The sequence below is a fragment of the Cydia splendana genome, chromosome 24, assembly GCF_910591565.1.
Source record: "Cydia splendana chromosome 24, ilCydSple1.2, whole genome shotgun sequence".
NCBI classification, from domain to species: domain Eukaryota; kingdom Metazoa; phylum Arthropoda; class Insecta; order Lepidoptera; family Tortricidae; genus Cydia; species Cydia splendana.
In genome coordinates, this window is record NC_085983.1 from 1,459,919 (window position 1) to 1,478,153 (window position 18,235).

At 39.0% G+C, this 18,235-nt stretch overlaps 1 protein-coding gene across 2 annotated transcripts in view; it reads right to left on the minus strand.

The window, feature by feature from the left end:
- LOC134802340 (GDNF-inducible zinc finger protein 1-like) overlaps positions 1–17,609 on the minus strand; it is a 29,175-nt gene extending 11,566 nt beyond the window's left edge. The window contains exons 1-5 of one of the 2 annotated variants that reach the window (XM_063774952.1): positions 17,373–17,609; positions 16,669–16,797; positions 4,732–5,370; positions 3,428–3,562; positions 1,785–1,912 (exon numbers count right to left, since the gene is read on the minus strand). In XM_063774952.1, the coding sequence (XP_063631022.1) occupies positions 1,785–1,912; positions 3,428–3,562; positions 4,732–5,370; positions 16,669–16,797; positions 17,373–17,519 (1,178 nt within the window). In that variant the 5' untranslated portion in view covers positions 17,520–17,609. The other variant, XM_063774951.1, reaches the window with a different exon arrangement.
- Between the last annotated feature and the right edge of the window lie 626 nt (positions 17,610–18,235).

An 18,235-nucleotide genomic window follows, 5' to 3' on the forward strand; every position in this document is an offset into this window, starting at 1 on the left:
GGGCTAGTAATTTTGGCATCAGTTTACTTTATTTGGTAATATGTATAAATTTTTTGGTAATCATAGTGGTTTATTTAGGTGAAAATATCGCATTAATTTGGTCTTCAAGATTTGGTGATTATTAATGATTTTTGGTGATCATTCAATATATTTGGTATTTGGATACAATTTGAAGTGCAGTCGTAATTAAAGTGGTGGTACTTTTGTATTTATAGGCCTTATTTTTTTGGTGTTCAGTAATTTTTTTTGGTAAGCATGATTTTTTTATTTAGGGTACCAAAGTATTTTTTGGTGGTCATTATATTTGTAGCCGTTAAAAATTGCCTACTCCAGAGCACACAGTCGCTGTGGTCGAAAATCGGTCAGGAGAGCATCATCATCATCATCAAATTTTGTAGTCAGTAAATTTACTGCCATCTATCGACACAATTAAAACTAAAAATGTTCTTTCACTGATATGTGTAAATATCAAACGGTCAACGCCATCTAGCCGAACATAGGCCAAAGGCGTGGCGCCATCTATCCGAGAATTACTTTCTCTTGATTTCCGAAGCACGTTTTTAGGGTTCCGTACCCAAAGGGTAAAACGGGACCCTATTACTAAGACTTCGCTGTCCGTCCGTCCGTCCGTCCGTCCGTCTGTCACCAGGCTGTATCTCACGAACCGTGATAGCTAGACAGTTGAAATTTTCACAGATGATGTATTTCTGTTGCCGCTATAACAACAAATACTATAAACAGAATAAAATAAAGCTTTAAATGGGGCTCCCATACAACAAACGTGATTTTTGACCAAAGTTAAGCAACGTCGGGAGTGGTCAGTACTTGGATGGGTGACCGTTTTTTTTTGCTTTTTTTTGCATTATGGTACGGAACCCTTCGTGCGCGAGTCCGACTCGCACTTGCCCGGTTTTTTTCCTTAGACTTTTTCGTCTTCTACGGAGTTATGTCTGTGATACCTGTATCAACAAATTATATTATATTTATGCATGCAAGTTAAGCAGCGGTGGCCGAGTGGATATGACGCCCGACTTTCAATCCGGAGGTCGCGGGTTCAAATCCTGGCTCGTACCAATGAGTTTTTCGGAACTTATGTACGAAATATCATTTGATATTTACCGCTAGCTTTTCGGTGAAGGAAAACATCGTGAGGAAACCTGCATACATCTGCGAAGATATTCAAAGGTGTATGTGAAGTCCCCAATCCGCATTGGGCTAGCGTGGGGACTATAGCCCAAGCCCTCTCGCGCATGAGAGGAGGCCTGTGCCCAGCAGTGGGACGTATATAGGCTGAATTATTATATTATTTATTATATGCAAGTTAAAAGTTAAAATATATCCAGAACGACCCAGCTACTAAAAAACCGGACAAGTGCGACTCGCCCACCGAGGGTTCCGTACTTTTTAGTATTTGTTGTTATAGCGGCAACAGAAATACATCATCTGTGAAAATTTCAACTATCACGGTTCGTGAGATACAGCCTGGTGACAGACGGACGGACGGACGGACGGATGGACGGACGGACGGACAGCGGAGTCTTAGTAACAGGGTCCCGTTTTACCCTTTGGGTACGAAACCCTAAAAAGACCTACGAATTTGGGACCTCCTTTTTTTTTGAAGTCGGTTAAAAAACTGACTTGTCTCTGGACACGTAGTTGCACTCGTTGCATATGAACTTGAGCCGGTGCACGTCCTGGTGGCGCTGGCACATGCATTTCAGCTTGAAGCGCATACCGCAGATCTCGCACGGATATTGGCCTTCGCTCTAAAAGTAAAAACTGACCTGTCTCTGGACACGTAGTTGCACTCGTTGCATATGAACTTAAGCCGGTGCACGTCCTGGTGGCGCTGGCACATGCATTTTAGCTTGAAGCGCATACCACAAATCTCACAGGGGTATTGGCCCTCACCCTGAAATTAAAGTTATTTTTAAGGTTCATTTCTGTGGGTATGGTCAGGGGGAGAAACTGCAGCGTTCGGGTATTCTCGGCTCCGTTCGGCTAAGCATCGATGCAAGCAATTACTATTAGGGTTGACATAACTTGACGTCCCTTTGCTACGTCGCACAGATAAGATAAAAATGACTTAAATTTTGACTACGAGTAAATAGCCGATAGGGATAGTGCTGTATGGACATTAGAAGGGGACGCATAATTCGTCCCTGAATCGCTGTCAAACTTCGGTTTTGTAGAACCGTTCTTTTCTCTAAGTCTAAGTAAGTCTCTATTACTTATTCTGTGGTATTGTTTTTATTAGGGATGTACCGACTAGTCGCCGACTAGTCGGGAAAGCCGACTATCTGGCCACATTTGTAGTCGGCGATTAGTCGGCGACTAGTCGGCAAAAATGGCCGATTAGTCGGCACATTATTGGTGAAAGAAAAACAGAAAAAAAAGAAATCAACAGTCAATATTTACATTATTTACCATATGTTTATGTTTATTTTACTAAAATACCTATTCAGGGTGTATACGAAAACTTTTGTTCATATACCTACTTAATTGACCGTTTGGTCGTTATCCTATGTTGGTGGGCTGGTGTTTTCCTCTATAGGTCGATCTCAACTGATTCTCGTGTAATTTCATGGCCAAGTTCGATAGTTATTTTTTTATTATTATTCAGTTTTTGTTTTTTTGAATGGTGGAGCTATGAGGAACTATTAATGTTATTGCAAAATTTAGAGACTTAGTCAGGCCACGTTGCTCGTAAAGACGCTGGCCACAGACTACGTACGGGAAATAGAGCCTTGGAAATACCTCCTACAAGCTGTACTGACGGTCTGCTCGGGATCGAAAAATAAAAGAACTAAAGACAGAAATTGAACGAGGATTCTTGCGGTATATAACACATTTTAGCCAAGCTAAATTATGATGAATAGCGCAACCAAAGGAGCAAAACTATTGTTTTTCACTCGAAATTATACGAAACTAATGATCTGGCCGACTAGCCGACTAGTCGGCCGACTAATCGGCCATTCGAGCGCCGATTAGTCGGCTAGTCGGCCAAATCAATAGTCGGTACATCACTAGTTTTTATATATCACAATAAAAGCGTGACGTCACGATCAACTTAAATGCCATTTTGACGGTGAAATGTCGCGTTTTTGAATATAATGTATTGAATCAAATGTATTTGTTTTCTTCATTTTGGAAGATAAAAAACTTATATTTTGAATCGAATTTTAATCATTTCCAATTTATCTAGATTTTGTTATAAGTTCATCATTCCTATTACTATGTAGTAATATTAAGGCGAAATTATAGTTTTAAGTAAACATGTAATAGATTAAGACCACCATAGCTTTAAGTTAACATTTGCATGCTTAACCAATATGTCACTACAGGAAAATCCTTCCAATATCACCTTGTTGTACCATATTTTATGCAATTAAAAGATTTTTTTTATAGCAATTACGATGTAACTTACAGGACTGTGCCGCAGCAGATGGTTGTTGTAGGCCGCGTCCGCGTCAAACCCTCTCCCGCAGTCGTCACATCGAAAATTCGACTCCAAATAATTCCTCGTTTTCTTCCGTAGGTTTATCTCTTCCATTTGCTCTTCCTACACATATAAACTCTCCATAAAATACTTACAAATATATATTTTCTTTAATGTCAGTTTTTATACAAGCTTTTATCGCTGACTGTACTTTTCTGTCAACAGGCAAGTAGTATTGATTGAGACAATTCTAACAAACCGAAACACAATTAGGTTTAGTTTGTTTTATCACATAGTTTTCAATGGCCACCTCCTATCTCCATTTCGGCAAGTCGGCCAGTTCGGCTTTGCAAGCCACGTTCGAGCTCACGCTCGTAACTAGCTAGGGTCGCCGTTGCCGATTACGGCATGGATAGATATATATATATATATATATATAAGCCATAAGCCATAAGATAGAGATATATATATATACACCGTGTTTTTATTGAATTCCGTTAACTTCGGGGTATAGTTAAGTACGTTTATAAGAACTAAATGGCATAGTTAATTTTCAAAAAAAAAAATTTTTTTTTGTTTTCTTTTTTGTTTTTTTTTTGTTTAAAAAGTAATTAAATGTAGCATATAGTGTTGTTGTAACACGGGCATTACATTTAACTCAACCAAACAATTGAAATCTGTGACATATCAATGTCATTTCGTACATCAATCGACCGAGATTGTACTTAAGTTTAGTAGCAAATGTATGAACTCATTCTAAACACTAATCAATATGTAAGCCGGCCCTAAGGCAAGTGTACACGCTTGTAGAGGCCTTATAGGAAAAAAATAAATTATGGATTATCTCCGAAATGGACTTAATTAGAACATCGGTGTCTTTGAGAAAGTTACTTGATTTAAGCTCAGGAATGCACCCTTGAAATTAACGGAAATCAAAAAAAAAACACGGTGTATATATATATATCTTATGGCGACTGTACAAATAAATATATTTAAATTGCAAATTAAATAAAAGCTCATAAAATTGGTATCTGCAATTCACGATAGTATGATAATTCGCCAGTAACTCGTCACCTGTTAGTAACTGGCCACCCTAAACTAAAAAAGAATTCTATTCACCTATAAACAGAATTCTTTTTAGTTTTAATAACTGGGCAGCCTTCAATAAATAGCTACCTTATACTGAAATGAATTCTGTTTATAGGTGAATAGAATTCATTTTTAGTTTAGGGCGGCCAGTTACTGACAGGTGGCCAGTTCCTGGCGAGTTACCATACTATCGTGATCCTTACCTTGGTTAAAACCACAATTTTAACAGCATGTGCGTTCTCAAATTTAGCGAAATCGAATATAGGCATGTTGTCATTGGCCGGATCCCTGAACTTCCTTTTACCCTCCTTCCTTTTCCTTTTTACTTCACCCCCTCTCTTAGTTTCTTTCTTAGCTTCTTTTTTTAATGCCACTCTCTTTTTAACTGCTTTTCTTTTCACTGGAGTTTTAGCAATTAAGAAATCCTTATCACTATCTATATCATCATTATCATCAGATTCAATATCTTCCTTCTTAGTTTCTATACCATCATATTCATCATAAGTAATACGCTCAATTTCGATTTCCATTTTAATTTTAGTATCTGAAACACTGACTTCGGGTTCATCGTTGTTTTTAATTTTAATCGCTTGGTTTCTCTTCGCTCCAATTTTTCTTTTTCTATTCCTAACTGGTCTTTTATCGTCAGTTTTTTCAACTTCTTCTTTCAAATCAGTCTTACCTATGATACCATCTATGTCTACTATGTCTATATTGTCTATGTCAGGTTCATGTTTGATGTCATCTGCTGGTGCATCTATATAGTCTGTGGTTTCGACGTTGGTAATTGTGAGATGGTGGATGGACGGAGGCTTTATTCTGCTAATAGTTTGTGTATTTAACTAGAAAGAAATTGTAAAATAATAAAATTGATGAGTATTCTCAAAATAAGTACTTTAAAGGTATCATATATATATAATTGAAAAACCAGAACGGGATAAAAAACGAGGGAAGAAGCGAGATGGCGCTTTACAAATTTCTAAAAAAGTTTTTGACACGTTTCTCAAATACGACGCACGTATGATAAGAAAAAACTGTTCCAATCTATTATCTAAACATGGGAATAGAACTAGAGCATAAAAACTATTGCTTTCCCTGCGTATTTAATTAACAATAAGCAAAAGAAAATTTCATAACAATCTTTATTTTACGACGATCGACCATTTCTCGGCAACTCTCGGTTGATTTCGTTTCAGTTGTGTTGCAGACTAGACCAAATTATTCGTAAGTTAAAGTAACCTAAATTATGTTTGTCATGTTGGTATACAGTTATTTCGGCGTTTTTTTACACGAAGTAAAATAAAAAGTGCTGTCAACCTCAACCTCAGCATACTCTTTATTATACTGTGACCTCAGTTGGACCTCAGTCTATAGCCCTTACGAGTGACTTAATATGCCTGCTTATGCCATATATGACTTATCAATCAAATTCACATTATCATATTATTAATAATTTGTACTTTGTTGTTTTAAATTTCTTTTTGGACATTAGTAGGTACATTATTCAGATGACTTTCACGGCTTCGGCAAACATTGCCATTCGTTCGGGGAACGGGCTGCCGAGATGGGCCAAAAATACAAAGTTGATAGTAAGTTATAATGTAGGTAGATAAAGTGCATGCTCAGATATTTTTGAGCAACCTGATGAAAATAAGCAAATAGTACAGTCAGCAGTCAGCCAAATATCGTAATATAACTTTGTTGCCATAGAAATAAGGAGCTGTTCCGATATAGTGGCGAAATACTGAGAGACCAAAGCGGCTAAGCTTCATGTGGCTCGGACACTTCTTTAGAGAGAATGGGAGAGGATCGTGCCGTGAAGAGAGCGTACTTGGGACAACAAAATGGGAGACGCCCGAGTGGACGTCCTAGGTACCGCTGAAACGACGTAGTTGCTCTAGACCTGCTCAACATCGGCCATGGCGACTGGCGAGAGCTATCGCAAGACCGAGAAACATGGCGTGATCTGGTGTCGGAGGCCAGGACTCCCTTTGGGTCGTTGCGTCACCGTAGCCGTAGTAAGTAATGTTAATATCCAGAAAGGGAAATGGGGACTCACTACGTTTGTATGAAAAGGCGATTTATAGGCGGTGGTCGTCCATATTCGTCTTAAGGCAGAAATTAATCTATTGAACATTTTTGCAACTAGGCTTATAAAAATAAATAATAATTTTATGTTGAAACAAGTTTTAAATACTATACAACCTACGTAGTTGAAAAAATACAATATTGCCTTTTATCAAATCACATAATTTTTGAGAAATTTGCGAAATCAGTTATCCAAATAACGGCTACAAATAAGAAATCCCTATCACAGTTATAATTGTTATAAACCCTGGCAGGGTTGAATACATAATAATGTCGGTATTTAACTAAACATAAGACTAACTCTTTATTTCATTTACGCGAGCGGAGCTGCGGGCCCGTCTAGTATACTATATTATTCATAAAACTTTACGGGCCCGATTTTGTTAGATTATATTTTATCCCTTTCTTACAAATGCATAAGTCAAAATGACAGATAAAGACAAACGATTATTAGCTACTGAGGGTTGTAGCGCGTTTATGAATAAGGGAGTATGTTATAAACTGAAATAAATGTCATATACTAAGAAAAAGTGACCAAGGCCTCTAGTGCCCCAGGCTGGAATCGAACCAGCGTCCTCTGCTATCGCGGTAGGTGCCTCAGCCACTCGGCCACCGGGCCACAGCGGCATAGGTCAAATTTTCCAAGTATATGCACTTCTTACTGAAGGCTTATGGCGCCCCCTATGTCGCGGAGAACCGCGAGTATCAAACAGTTGGTAAGTTGCACAACAAATACTTTATAGATTTGACGTATCTTCAACCCTGCTGGCAACACTGAGCTCTATGTTTGTCAATGAGAGAAAAAAGTTCATGCTCTATTCGATTCTATTCAAAGGAGAAAACTGTTGGTGTGTTATGTGAGTAATAAGATAAAGAATAGTAGATCATCAGATGTGGTAAGTTTCATATACAAATGCTATTCTCTAATGAACTGTAGAACCAATCTTATACCAAGTATTCAAGTCCACACTAACGGTTATGGAACAGCAATATGTAGTACAAGCAAAGTAGAGTATGATACTCAAAGCTAGTCATTCACAAGTGAGGCAATACCAGGGCAGGTTGTATGGGGTTGGAGGAGACCTGTAGGGACCAATGGTCCCAACCAAATATGACTCGATTAGGGGTATGTTATACAAGTGATCAATGTAGTGATTGCACACATTACCATGACCCCGTGTTGTGGTAATATTAGTTCCCCGAGATGTCAATAGCTCGTCAAGGCGAGGCTAGACCGTAGCCGTGCAGAAGCCACGGGTCGCTCGAGTCAGATTACAATGTTAATAAATGTTCACTAAGGTTTATGTAAATATATTATTGCAGTTCCAAAACCTAAGTGCGGATACTCTATTCAATATCGATTGTTAGTCTTGTCGTCTATTATATCCTCATTAATAAACGCGGCGACAAGATTAATTGGTGGAGATGCCGGGATGTTTCACGTTTGCTGTGGGGGAACAGAAAGGTGGGAGTTGGATCCTTGTGTTCAGTTACCTTACTAGTAGTAATTGTGTTAAAGACTCTCAAGTAACAATGAAAGCTTGGAGGCCTGTATAGGCTCCATCAAAGTCTAGTAAGAGCCATGTTGGTCTAATAAGGACCGTAAAACAACGTGGCTCCGAACACCAACAAGGAGGCCAGTAGGGGCTCCACTGGGGAGGCCCATAGTGGCTCCATAAGGGAGGCTCGCAGTAGCTCCACAAGGTTCAGTAGGATGTCATGTTGGCTCACCAAGAGCCGTAAAACAACGTGGCTCCGAACATCAACAAGGAGGCCAGTACTGGCTCCATCAGGGAGGCTCGTAGTAGCTCCACAAGGTTCAGTAGAATGTCATGTTGGCTCACCAAGAGCCGTAAAACAACGTGGCTTCGAACGCCATCAACAATGAACATAAGTCTATACGGACACTATTAAAGAAGAATAGTGGATAGTCAATGAATCAATTAAATCAAAGTTCAAGTTCCCACACAGCGGTGTGAAATTGCCCAGATTATTACATATTTAATTATTGTATGTTTTAATTATAATTGCTGTGTCGGTAATTTCCCATATTTGTAGGTGAATGTGTATAATTCAGTAGGTATTCGTCATTAATGCACATTATTTCTGGCATTCAGTAGTGCATATTTGATTGTTGCATAGTTCTTGTGTGTCAGGTGAACCCTGAACATAGTACAGCAAATACAAACTAAGTGTTATGAAATTATAATAATATTAATTAAATGTTGTGCAAGGTTTCTAGGTTAATCATTTAAATAACAACAATAATTATGCAACAATTTTATGATAATGATAATAAAAAGGAGATAATAAATATATACACAATGAAAATTTGTTTTATTATTGTCTTATTACGATATTATTTATTGAATTGCTTTGCGTTTCGGTTCCGCGTATAAGCGTGTTGGAATGATATGTGCCTCTCATTCGGACTGATATTCAGTACGATGTCGATTGCGTCCATTGCGTCTATGAAAGGTTTAATATCTTTCTACCTTTATCGTTATCCTGAACGCATCCATTTCTCAATCGAATTTTACGTTTGGAGTGGCGCATCACTATTGCCGCTTTTTTGGTTGTCAAAATGGAATTTTTTCACTTTGACATTGACGGGACGAAATTAAGCAAACTCGAAACTTTTAAGTTATCGAAATTTGAGTTTTAGTTAATACAGAAAGTGATAGTTACCAGAAAAAACTGTGAATTTTGATCAAATAAGGAAGTGTGAATTGTGGTAATTAAACTTATCGCAGTCTTCATCAAAATGGAAGAGAGAGTAAAGATAAGACATCGAAAGTTGAAGGAATTGTCGGCAGATGCTGAAACAATACTGGTAGGGAGAGAGATACAGTTAATGGACCTTATGCAAATTCGTATACAAATCAAACGGGCAATTGATGCTTTAGAAAGGGAAACTCTAAATTGTATTAATAGCGCCGGCAGCATTTCAAATGAATATTTAGAGGACCAGTTACTAGCCGAAGACATACTATCCCGTCTGGACACATACACAGAGTTCAACATCGGTCAGGAACCTAAAGGAACAAATAGTCAAGTAGCGAGGCTACCGAAACTGGAACTCCAAAAATTCAATGGAGATTATCTAAAGTTTACTGAGTTTTGGGACCATTTTGAGGCCAATGTCGGGACACGAAACCTAAAGAATGTAGATAAGCTTTCATATTTAATTACCTCTCTACAAGGAGCTGCGCTAGAAACAGTTGAAGGGATTTCCATAACAAATGAAAATTATGAAGTTGCGGTCAGTATGTTGAAGGAAAGGTACGGGACAAAGGAGAAGGTTATTGATGCTCATTATAAAGCCCTAATGAACATAAGAAAGTGTAACAACGATGCTACTAGCTGCAGACAAACAATAAATGCCCTCGAGAGACACTTACGCGTGCTACACAACCTAGGAGAGGATATCAACAGTAGTCATCTTCGTGTTCTGTTGACTGATAAATTCCCGGAGAAGGTAATTTACCAAGTTCACTTATTATCTCCTCAAGATCAAAGTATTGAAAAATTGCGGATGGGACTCGAACAAGTGATAATGGCGATGGAGCGTTCCGGTCAGGATAACCAATTTGCAAGTAGTGTCCCATCAAGCTCAACACCAGCGCTTCCATCAACAGCTTCACTGTTAGGAGTGGCAAAAACGGGATCTAAAAGGAAGTACATCTCATATCAAAAGAGGAAAGGTGGTAATGAGCCATCTAAAAAAATGCGAAAAAATTGCATCTTTTGTGAAGGAACCCATTATAGTAACGAATGCCGTAAGGTAGAAAATATAAAAGGTAGGAAAGATAAACTGAAGAATATGAGTAGATGCTTCAAATGTTTCAAGCGGGGACACACAGCTTTGATGTGTAGAATGAAAAAGAAGTGTTACTTCTGCAAAGATGATCATAATAGTGCCTTATGCCCGAAGCAATTTAAGAAGACTAAGCCTGAACTCAAAAATACTGAAAAGGGTGAGCCAACACATATTAATAGTGCTGTCATAGCAGAGACTGACACTTTGAATTCTACTACTAAAGAAAAATCATCATTTTTACAGATGGCAGTGGCGACAATCCACAACAAGAATAAACAACTACCTTGCAGACTGATTTTGGATGGTGGATCACAACGTAGTTACATTACTTCAGCAATAGCAAACACATTAAACATTATTCCAGATGGAGAAGATTTTCTCACAATGTATACTTTCTCATCAAATTCACCGAAAACTATATATAGCCCATCAGCAGAAATTAAAATTAAAACAAAAAGAGACGTCATTAAGGATTTAAGAATCAATATAGTTCCTCATATAACAAGAAGGATTCCTATTGTGAAAATTGATATACAAAAGCCCATAGATTTTCTAGCAGATGATGATACCAGGGGGGAGAATGTTGATTTACTTATAGGTAATGATTATTATTTTTCGCTTATTCGAAACAAGCGCATTGAAAAGGACGACATGATTTTTATAAATACGGATTTTGGCTGGATCGTATCCGGGAATGGCGAACAAGACAGAGAGCATAATACCTTATCAGTCATTACATACTACTGTCAGTGCCATGATACAGATTGTACATACTTTAATGAACCTGATCTACCGCTAAGAAGTATTGACATGAAATTCCTTTGGAGCTTACAAAGCATTGGTATAACAGATTCTCCAAAAACAACCAGAGAAGAAGAAGCTGTTAAATATTTCAATGAAACGGTACGTTATAACAATGGCAGATATGAGGTCAAGTGGCCGTGGATCCAATACCCGCCTGATTTGCCAACAAATTATGGTTTAGCCTATGGCAGGTTAAAAGGCTTGCTACGGAGATCTGATGAGAGTACGCTCTACGAGTATAACCGCATTATAAAAGAACAATTGGATAAAAAAATAATCGAAGAAATAGAACCTAAAACGGTACCTATCTATCAAGTAAGTCCTCCTGTTCACTATTTGCCACATCACATAGTAAAACAAGAAGGAAAGAGCGGGCGGATCGTCTATGATGGTTCAGCAAAGATAAAAGATGGCAATAGTTTAAATGAATGTATGTACCGGGGTCCTTCATTACTAGAAGATCTCACTGCACTATTGATTAAATTTAGAACCGGCAAAGTAGGAATTACTGCAGATGTTGAGAAGGCGTTCTTACAAATTGGTCTTCAAAATGAAGACAGAGACGTGACACGATTTCTCTGGGTTAAGGACCCTAGTAAGGAACTAACAGATGATAATTTACGACATTTCCGATTTTGTAGAATCCCGTTTGGCATCATTTCTAGTCCATTCTTGCTAACAGCATCAATTCGATACCATATAACTAAAACAAATGAAGCTCTACTCACAAAAATAGCAGACAAGTGCTACGTTGATAATTTAGTGACATCTGTTGAATCGCTCGACGAAGCTTTACGCTTGTATAATGAAACCAGGACAGTATTTAACGAGCTCTCAATGAATATAAGAGACTGGGTGTCAAATGACAGTAAATTTATGGAGAAGATCCCTAAGAACCAGTCGGGAAATCAAACAGGAAAATTGAAAATTCTTGGTCTCATTTGGAACCTTCAAGATGACACTTTACAACTTAAAGTAGAAGATAAGGCGCTTGAGGCTCAAGCCAAAGATGAACTGAACAAAAAGGACATCCTTAGAGCTCTCGCCCGTGTCTATGATCCATGTGGTTTTGCGTCGCCTCTTATTCTACCAGCTAAGTTACTGTTTCAAGACTTGTGCATCCAGAAATTTAAATGGGACACACCTTTACCAATGAATATAGTTCAAAAATGGAAATCCATTGTGGAGAAATTAAAGACAGCAAAAGAGATAAAGATCCCTAGATATGTGGCCGAAGACATGCCGGAAGGCGCAAAGCAATATGAACTTCATGTCTTTACTGATGCTTCTAAGTTCGCCTACTCAGCTGTTGCGTATTTACGCACCCAATGTGGAGGGACTATTAAGACTGCGTTCCTAATGTCAAAATCCCGCGTGACGCCTGTAGAAGACAAAGAAAATTTGAAGATTCCCCGTCTAGAACTATTGGGCTATCTGATAGGAAGTAGGTTACTTAAGTACTTGAAGAATAACCTAAACCTGACAATTCATAAGCAGTACTTATGGACGGACAGCCAAGTCGTGCTGTACTGGCTTAGAACTAACCACTTACTGCCACCCTTCGTAAAGAGACGCATAGATGAAATAAATCAACTTAAGGATGTCGAATTCTGTTACATAAATACTAACGAAAATCCAGCTGATTTAGGGACACGTCCGGAACTATGGGAAGAAAAGCAAGCCTCATGGTTTACAGGCCCACCTTTCCTCGTTAAAGACGCAAAATTCTGGCCAAGTAACAGGTACTTAGAACAAAATACTTTTCTTTCGGCCGGGGAGGTCCTGGACATAATAGATGGTCCAGAAATGGTACTGAAAGGGTATGAAGTAGACCCACCTGCTTACCTTACGGGAGAAATTCAGGAAGTAGATGCCAGAAGTGAAACAGAAGTTACTAGTAACAACGAGCCTGAAATTGGTATTGCAGATCCACCAGACAACCTCACAGGAGTGGATCAGGGGGTAATTACTAATGATACTGAGACTGTCACCGGTATTACAGAAATCTTGGAAGTACAAAAGAAACATTTCCCTGATGAGATAAACGGAAAAAAGACAGCGTTAATGAGAAGCCTTGATCTGTTCTTAGATGTGGATGGAATCTTGCGGTGTGGTGGACGTATGAAACATACGAACTGGTCTTATGATAAGGAGCACCCAATACTGATTCCCAAAAACTCCGAATTTACCAACAGAGTTATACAAGAAGTACATGAAAAAAACTACCATGTAGGTCCACCTCATACTTTGAATATTATTCGTGAGCAATATTGGATCCCGCAAGGTAAAGCTCAAGTAATGAAGGTCATTAAAAAGTGTAAGAAATGTTTGAAGCAAGGTGGAGGACCATACAAATTGCCTCAAACTGCCGCATTACCTCCCGAGCGAGTAAATTATAGCCCCCCCTTTACATTTACTGGGGTTGATTACTTCGGGCCAATGTATGTTATCACCGTGAATGGAAACCGGAAAAAAAGATGGGTCTGTTTGTTCACCTGTCTGGCAGTTCGTGCGATACATTTAGAACTAGTGAAAGACTTGACAGCAGAGGAGTGTCTCCTTTCAGTAAGAAGATTGGTGGCAGCTAGAGGTACACCAAATACAATTATATCAGACAACGCTTTGCAATTTAAGCTAACTTCCGAAATACTAATTAACTGCTACTGCACCGAAAATAAAATAAAATGGATGTTCATTCCGCAGTTAGCCCCGTGGCATGGCGGATTTTATGAGCGGCTGGTTGGAATTGTAAAGCACTGTCTTAAAAGGACTTTGGATAAGCACTTATTGAATGACAGTCAATTAGTCACCATTATCAAAGAAGTCGAATCAGTGGTCAACACAAGACCTTTGACCAATGTAGGTGCTGATATGGAGTTTGTCCTGAAACCTGCAGATTTTTTGACTCTAGGGAAATGTTTGGAATTGACTCCCTCAAGTAATGTTATAGGCGTTGATGGGACAGCTACAAAAATGGATCTTATCCAAGGATGGAAACGAGGCCAGTCAATCTTAGCAGAATTTAAGAAAATGTTTCAAGAACGATATCTGACTAGTCTTCGTGAGAAACATCGGGGATCAGTAAGACAACCTCGAGTAACATCAGACCGGACACCTCAACTTGGAGACATAGTACAAATAAAAGAGGAATTGAAGAATAGGAATACCTGGAAAGTTGGGCGGATAACTTCGTTAATAAAAGGTCAAGATGGACAGTGCCGCGTAGCAAAAGTGAAAGTGGGTAATACAGAATACACCAGGTCAATTGGTCATCTTTACCCACTAGAAGTTGATAACTGCAATGAAGACACCCAAACTTCTGACATCTTAAATCCGGTTAATCCTATTCCATTGGATCCACCTACAAATAATGACCAAGTTGAGATCAACAGTTTGCCAACACCAATACCAATCAACATTAACCCACAAGTCCCACAACAAAGCTCCGAGTACCCAAAACAACATCCGGGAGATGAAACTGATCTGGACCACAAAGAAGTGACTGATCCGGCAGAGGAAGAGGTAGCCAATTCAACTAATGAAGAGTTAACTTATCCATTGGACGAATGTATGTCAGAGCCCGATGACATAGTTGTGACTGAACCAACCGCACAAGACATATCCAACATGGGGGACAATGCTGTCCAAAGATCAACTCCAGTTAGACAAGCAGCCATTCGAGCGAAGGAAAAAATCGCCGAATGGACTCGCAACCTGATAATCCTGTTGCAGTAGACTCTCTGTTGTTGGGGAATGTCGCGGAGAACCGCGAGTATCAAACAGTTGGTAAGTTGCACAACAAATACTTTATAGATTTGACGTATCTTCAACCCTGCTGGCAACACTGAGCTCTATGTTTGTCAATGAGAGAAAAAAGTTCATGCTCTATTCGATTCTATTCAAAGGAGAAAACTGTTGGTGTATTATGTGAGTAATAAGATAAAGAATAGTAGATCATCAGATGTGGTAAGTTTCATATACAAATGCTATTCTCTAATGAACTGTAGAACCAATCTTATACCAAGTATTCAAGTCCACACTAACGGTTATGGAACAGCAATATGTAGTACAAGCAAAGTAGAGTATGATACTCAAAGCTAGTCATTCACAAGTGAGGCAATACCAGGGCAGGTTGTATGGGGTTGGAGGAGACCTGTAGGGACCAATGGTCCCAACCAAATATGACTCGATTAGGGGTATGTTATACAAGTGATCAATGTAGTGATTGCACACATTACCATGACCCCGTGTTGTGGTAATATTAGTTCCCCGAGATGTCAATAGCTCGTCAAGGCGAGGCTAGACCGTAGCCGTGCAGAAGCCACGGGTCGCTCGAGTCAGATTACAATGTTAATAAATGTTCACTAAGGTTTATGTAAATATATTATTGCAGTTCCAAAACCTAAGTGCGGATACTCTATTCAATATCGATTGTTAGTCTTGTCGTCTATTACATCCTCATTAATAAACGCGGCGACACCCTAGCCATCTCTAAGATAGAACAAAAATATTTTTCTGAAATAATTTCATTTGTTCAAATACTTTAGTAGGGAGTATGTTGTTCAATGTATTAAATTCGTATGCCTTGTCCCGTAGTACCACACATTTTGGACTGTAATTTTCAGTTTCAAAGGTTATTCATTCAGTAGAAATTTTTTGACAAAGGCATTCGAAGGGCTAACTTCAAGGTCTTCAACAAAACATGCTATTTTTATGAAATAATTCGATTAGTATTTTTGTCTACTACTAGTCACACTACTATTACTGCTTGTTGTCTGTTGGGCCTGAGGGTTAACTGGTAGTTAATGCCTTCTGGCATTAAGTTCGCCTTTTGTACAATTTTTACTGTGCAATAAAGTTTAAATGAATAAATAAATAAATACTATATGCAAAGATCCATTTATTGAAAGATGTGTAAAAACTGAGGCAATTTCGTGCTTCGAATTTGATAGGTATATGACATGGCGCTGTACAGATCCATACATTATGCGGTAACTCCGATTGTCAAAAGTTGACGTTTGACAATTCAGTGACTGCAAACCATATGGCGCAGTACAGCGCCATCTGTTTTGGACGTCAAACTAAGGGGCACGTTTTTTTTCTTAGACTTTACCCCTTTATTACAATCAATTCTCTTTGCTATATGTATACAGTTTTATATTTCATTTCATTTACAGACACACAGACATTTACAGACTAATAAATTGACATTGTGAATAATATTTTGATTAAAAAAATCATAATATTACCATTTCACAAACTTAGGTATAGGTAATGCTCGCAAGATAATTATAGGAAGTATTACGCAAAATTAATCGTTATTCGTTTAATCATAAACATCTTAGGCGACTCCATTACTCTCTGTGTGAAATTTGCCACCGCTCCTCCGGACGCTATTAATAATTTAATTTCCATAGAGTAGACTTACCTTTTCCTTAAGTAACACCAGTGTGAGAGTTTGCTGTGCCTCCAGGCACATGTCTCTGAACGTTGCGCATTTGAGGAGCCGCGCGCCGCAGTACGCGCAGAGGTGCTGTGGCCGCCTGTCCTTCACTACCTACAATTAAATATATTTTTATAATGATTTAATGTATTAAATGATTATTTATTTATTCAGAGCCCACTGTGTCCCACTGCTGGGCAAAGGCCTCTCCCCTCTTTTTCCACTTGTCTCTGTTTAGTGCTATATCTGGCCAATCTCTCAAAACAGAATCCAAGTTATCCCACCATCGCTGAGGAGGTCTACCGCTCCTCCAATAAAATATGCTGATCACATTGTAATAAATGGTGTCATTAATCATAAAAAACCGGACAAGTGCGAGTCGGACTCGCGCACGAAGGGTTCCGTACCATTACACAAAAAACGGCAAAAATTGTTGTATGGGAACTTAAATATTTATTGTATTCTGTTTTTAGTATTTGTTGTTATAGTGGCAACAGAAATACATCATCTGTGAACTGTAACTGTCTAGCTATCACGGTTCATGAGATACAACCTGGTAACAGACAGACGGACAGCGGAGTCTTTATAATAGGATCCCGTTTTTACCCTTTGGGTAAGGAAATCTAAAAATGAGACAATGTTAACATTTTAATCCAACAGAACATCCATATCTTGCAGTTAACACTTACAGGAGTCCCTGTGATGTGAGCGAACGCGTCGGCAAGCTTGTATTCATACATGTTGAACAATCTCCCATCGGTCGACAGGCAGGCGCGGCAGCATAACAACGCGTCCTCATTTGGGGACTTGTCCTCTGCATTATGTGCTATATCCATGATTTCACTTTACACATACGTTAAGTTTTAATATTCAGATATAATTTGTACGCTTCTTGCCATTGTTTCATAGAATAAAATGCAATAACATCTACCAAAGTACCAAATACGAAGCGAAGAAATGGTTGATTTGACACTTTTGACAGCTCGCTTGCTATGTTGTCACTGTTAGATTTTGTGCGTTCGGAAATCTTAAGACAGGTGATCAAATTGGCAGGATACAAAAAACATTAAAAAAGTTTGCGTCAATCCCGCTTTAAGTCCGCTCCACACTCGTGCGCGAATCGTGGCGCGAAGCCGCGAACGCGAATGTGGATCGATTTTGCGGATCTGCAACATCGACTACACACTCACGTTCGCGGCTTCGCGCCGCGATTCACGTACGAGTGTGTAGTGGGCTTAATATACTTAATATACAGCCAAATTGGAGTTTGAGTCCGTACGGCTTGAATTGTCGGACAATTTAATCAGATTGGCAAAAAATTAACCCCGTCTGGACAAGTGGACAGGACTTACTCTTTGGTCAATCTTATCTATTCTAAAAGCAGTAACACACTATCGCACCGCACCACGACCTTGGTGCGTCGGACCCATGAGTGAGAGCGAGAAAGAGATATCTGTTTCTCGTGGTTGCGACGCACCAAGGTCGCGGATGCGGTGCGATAGTGTGTTATGGCTTTAATGGCGGGCGACTGGCCACAGTTTCCGAACGCAAT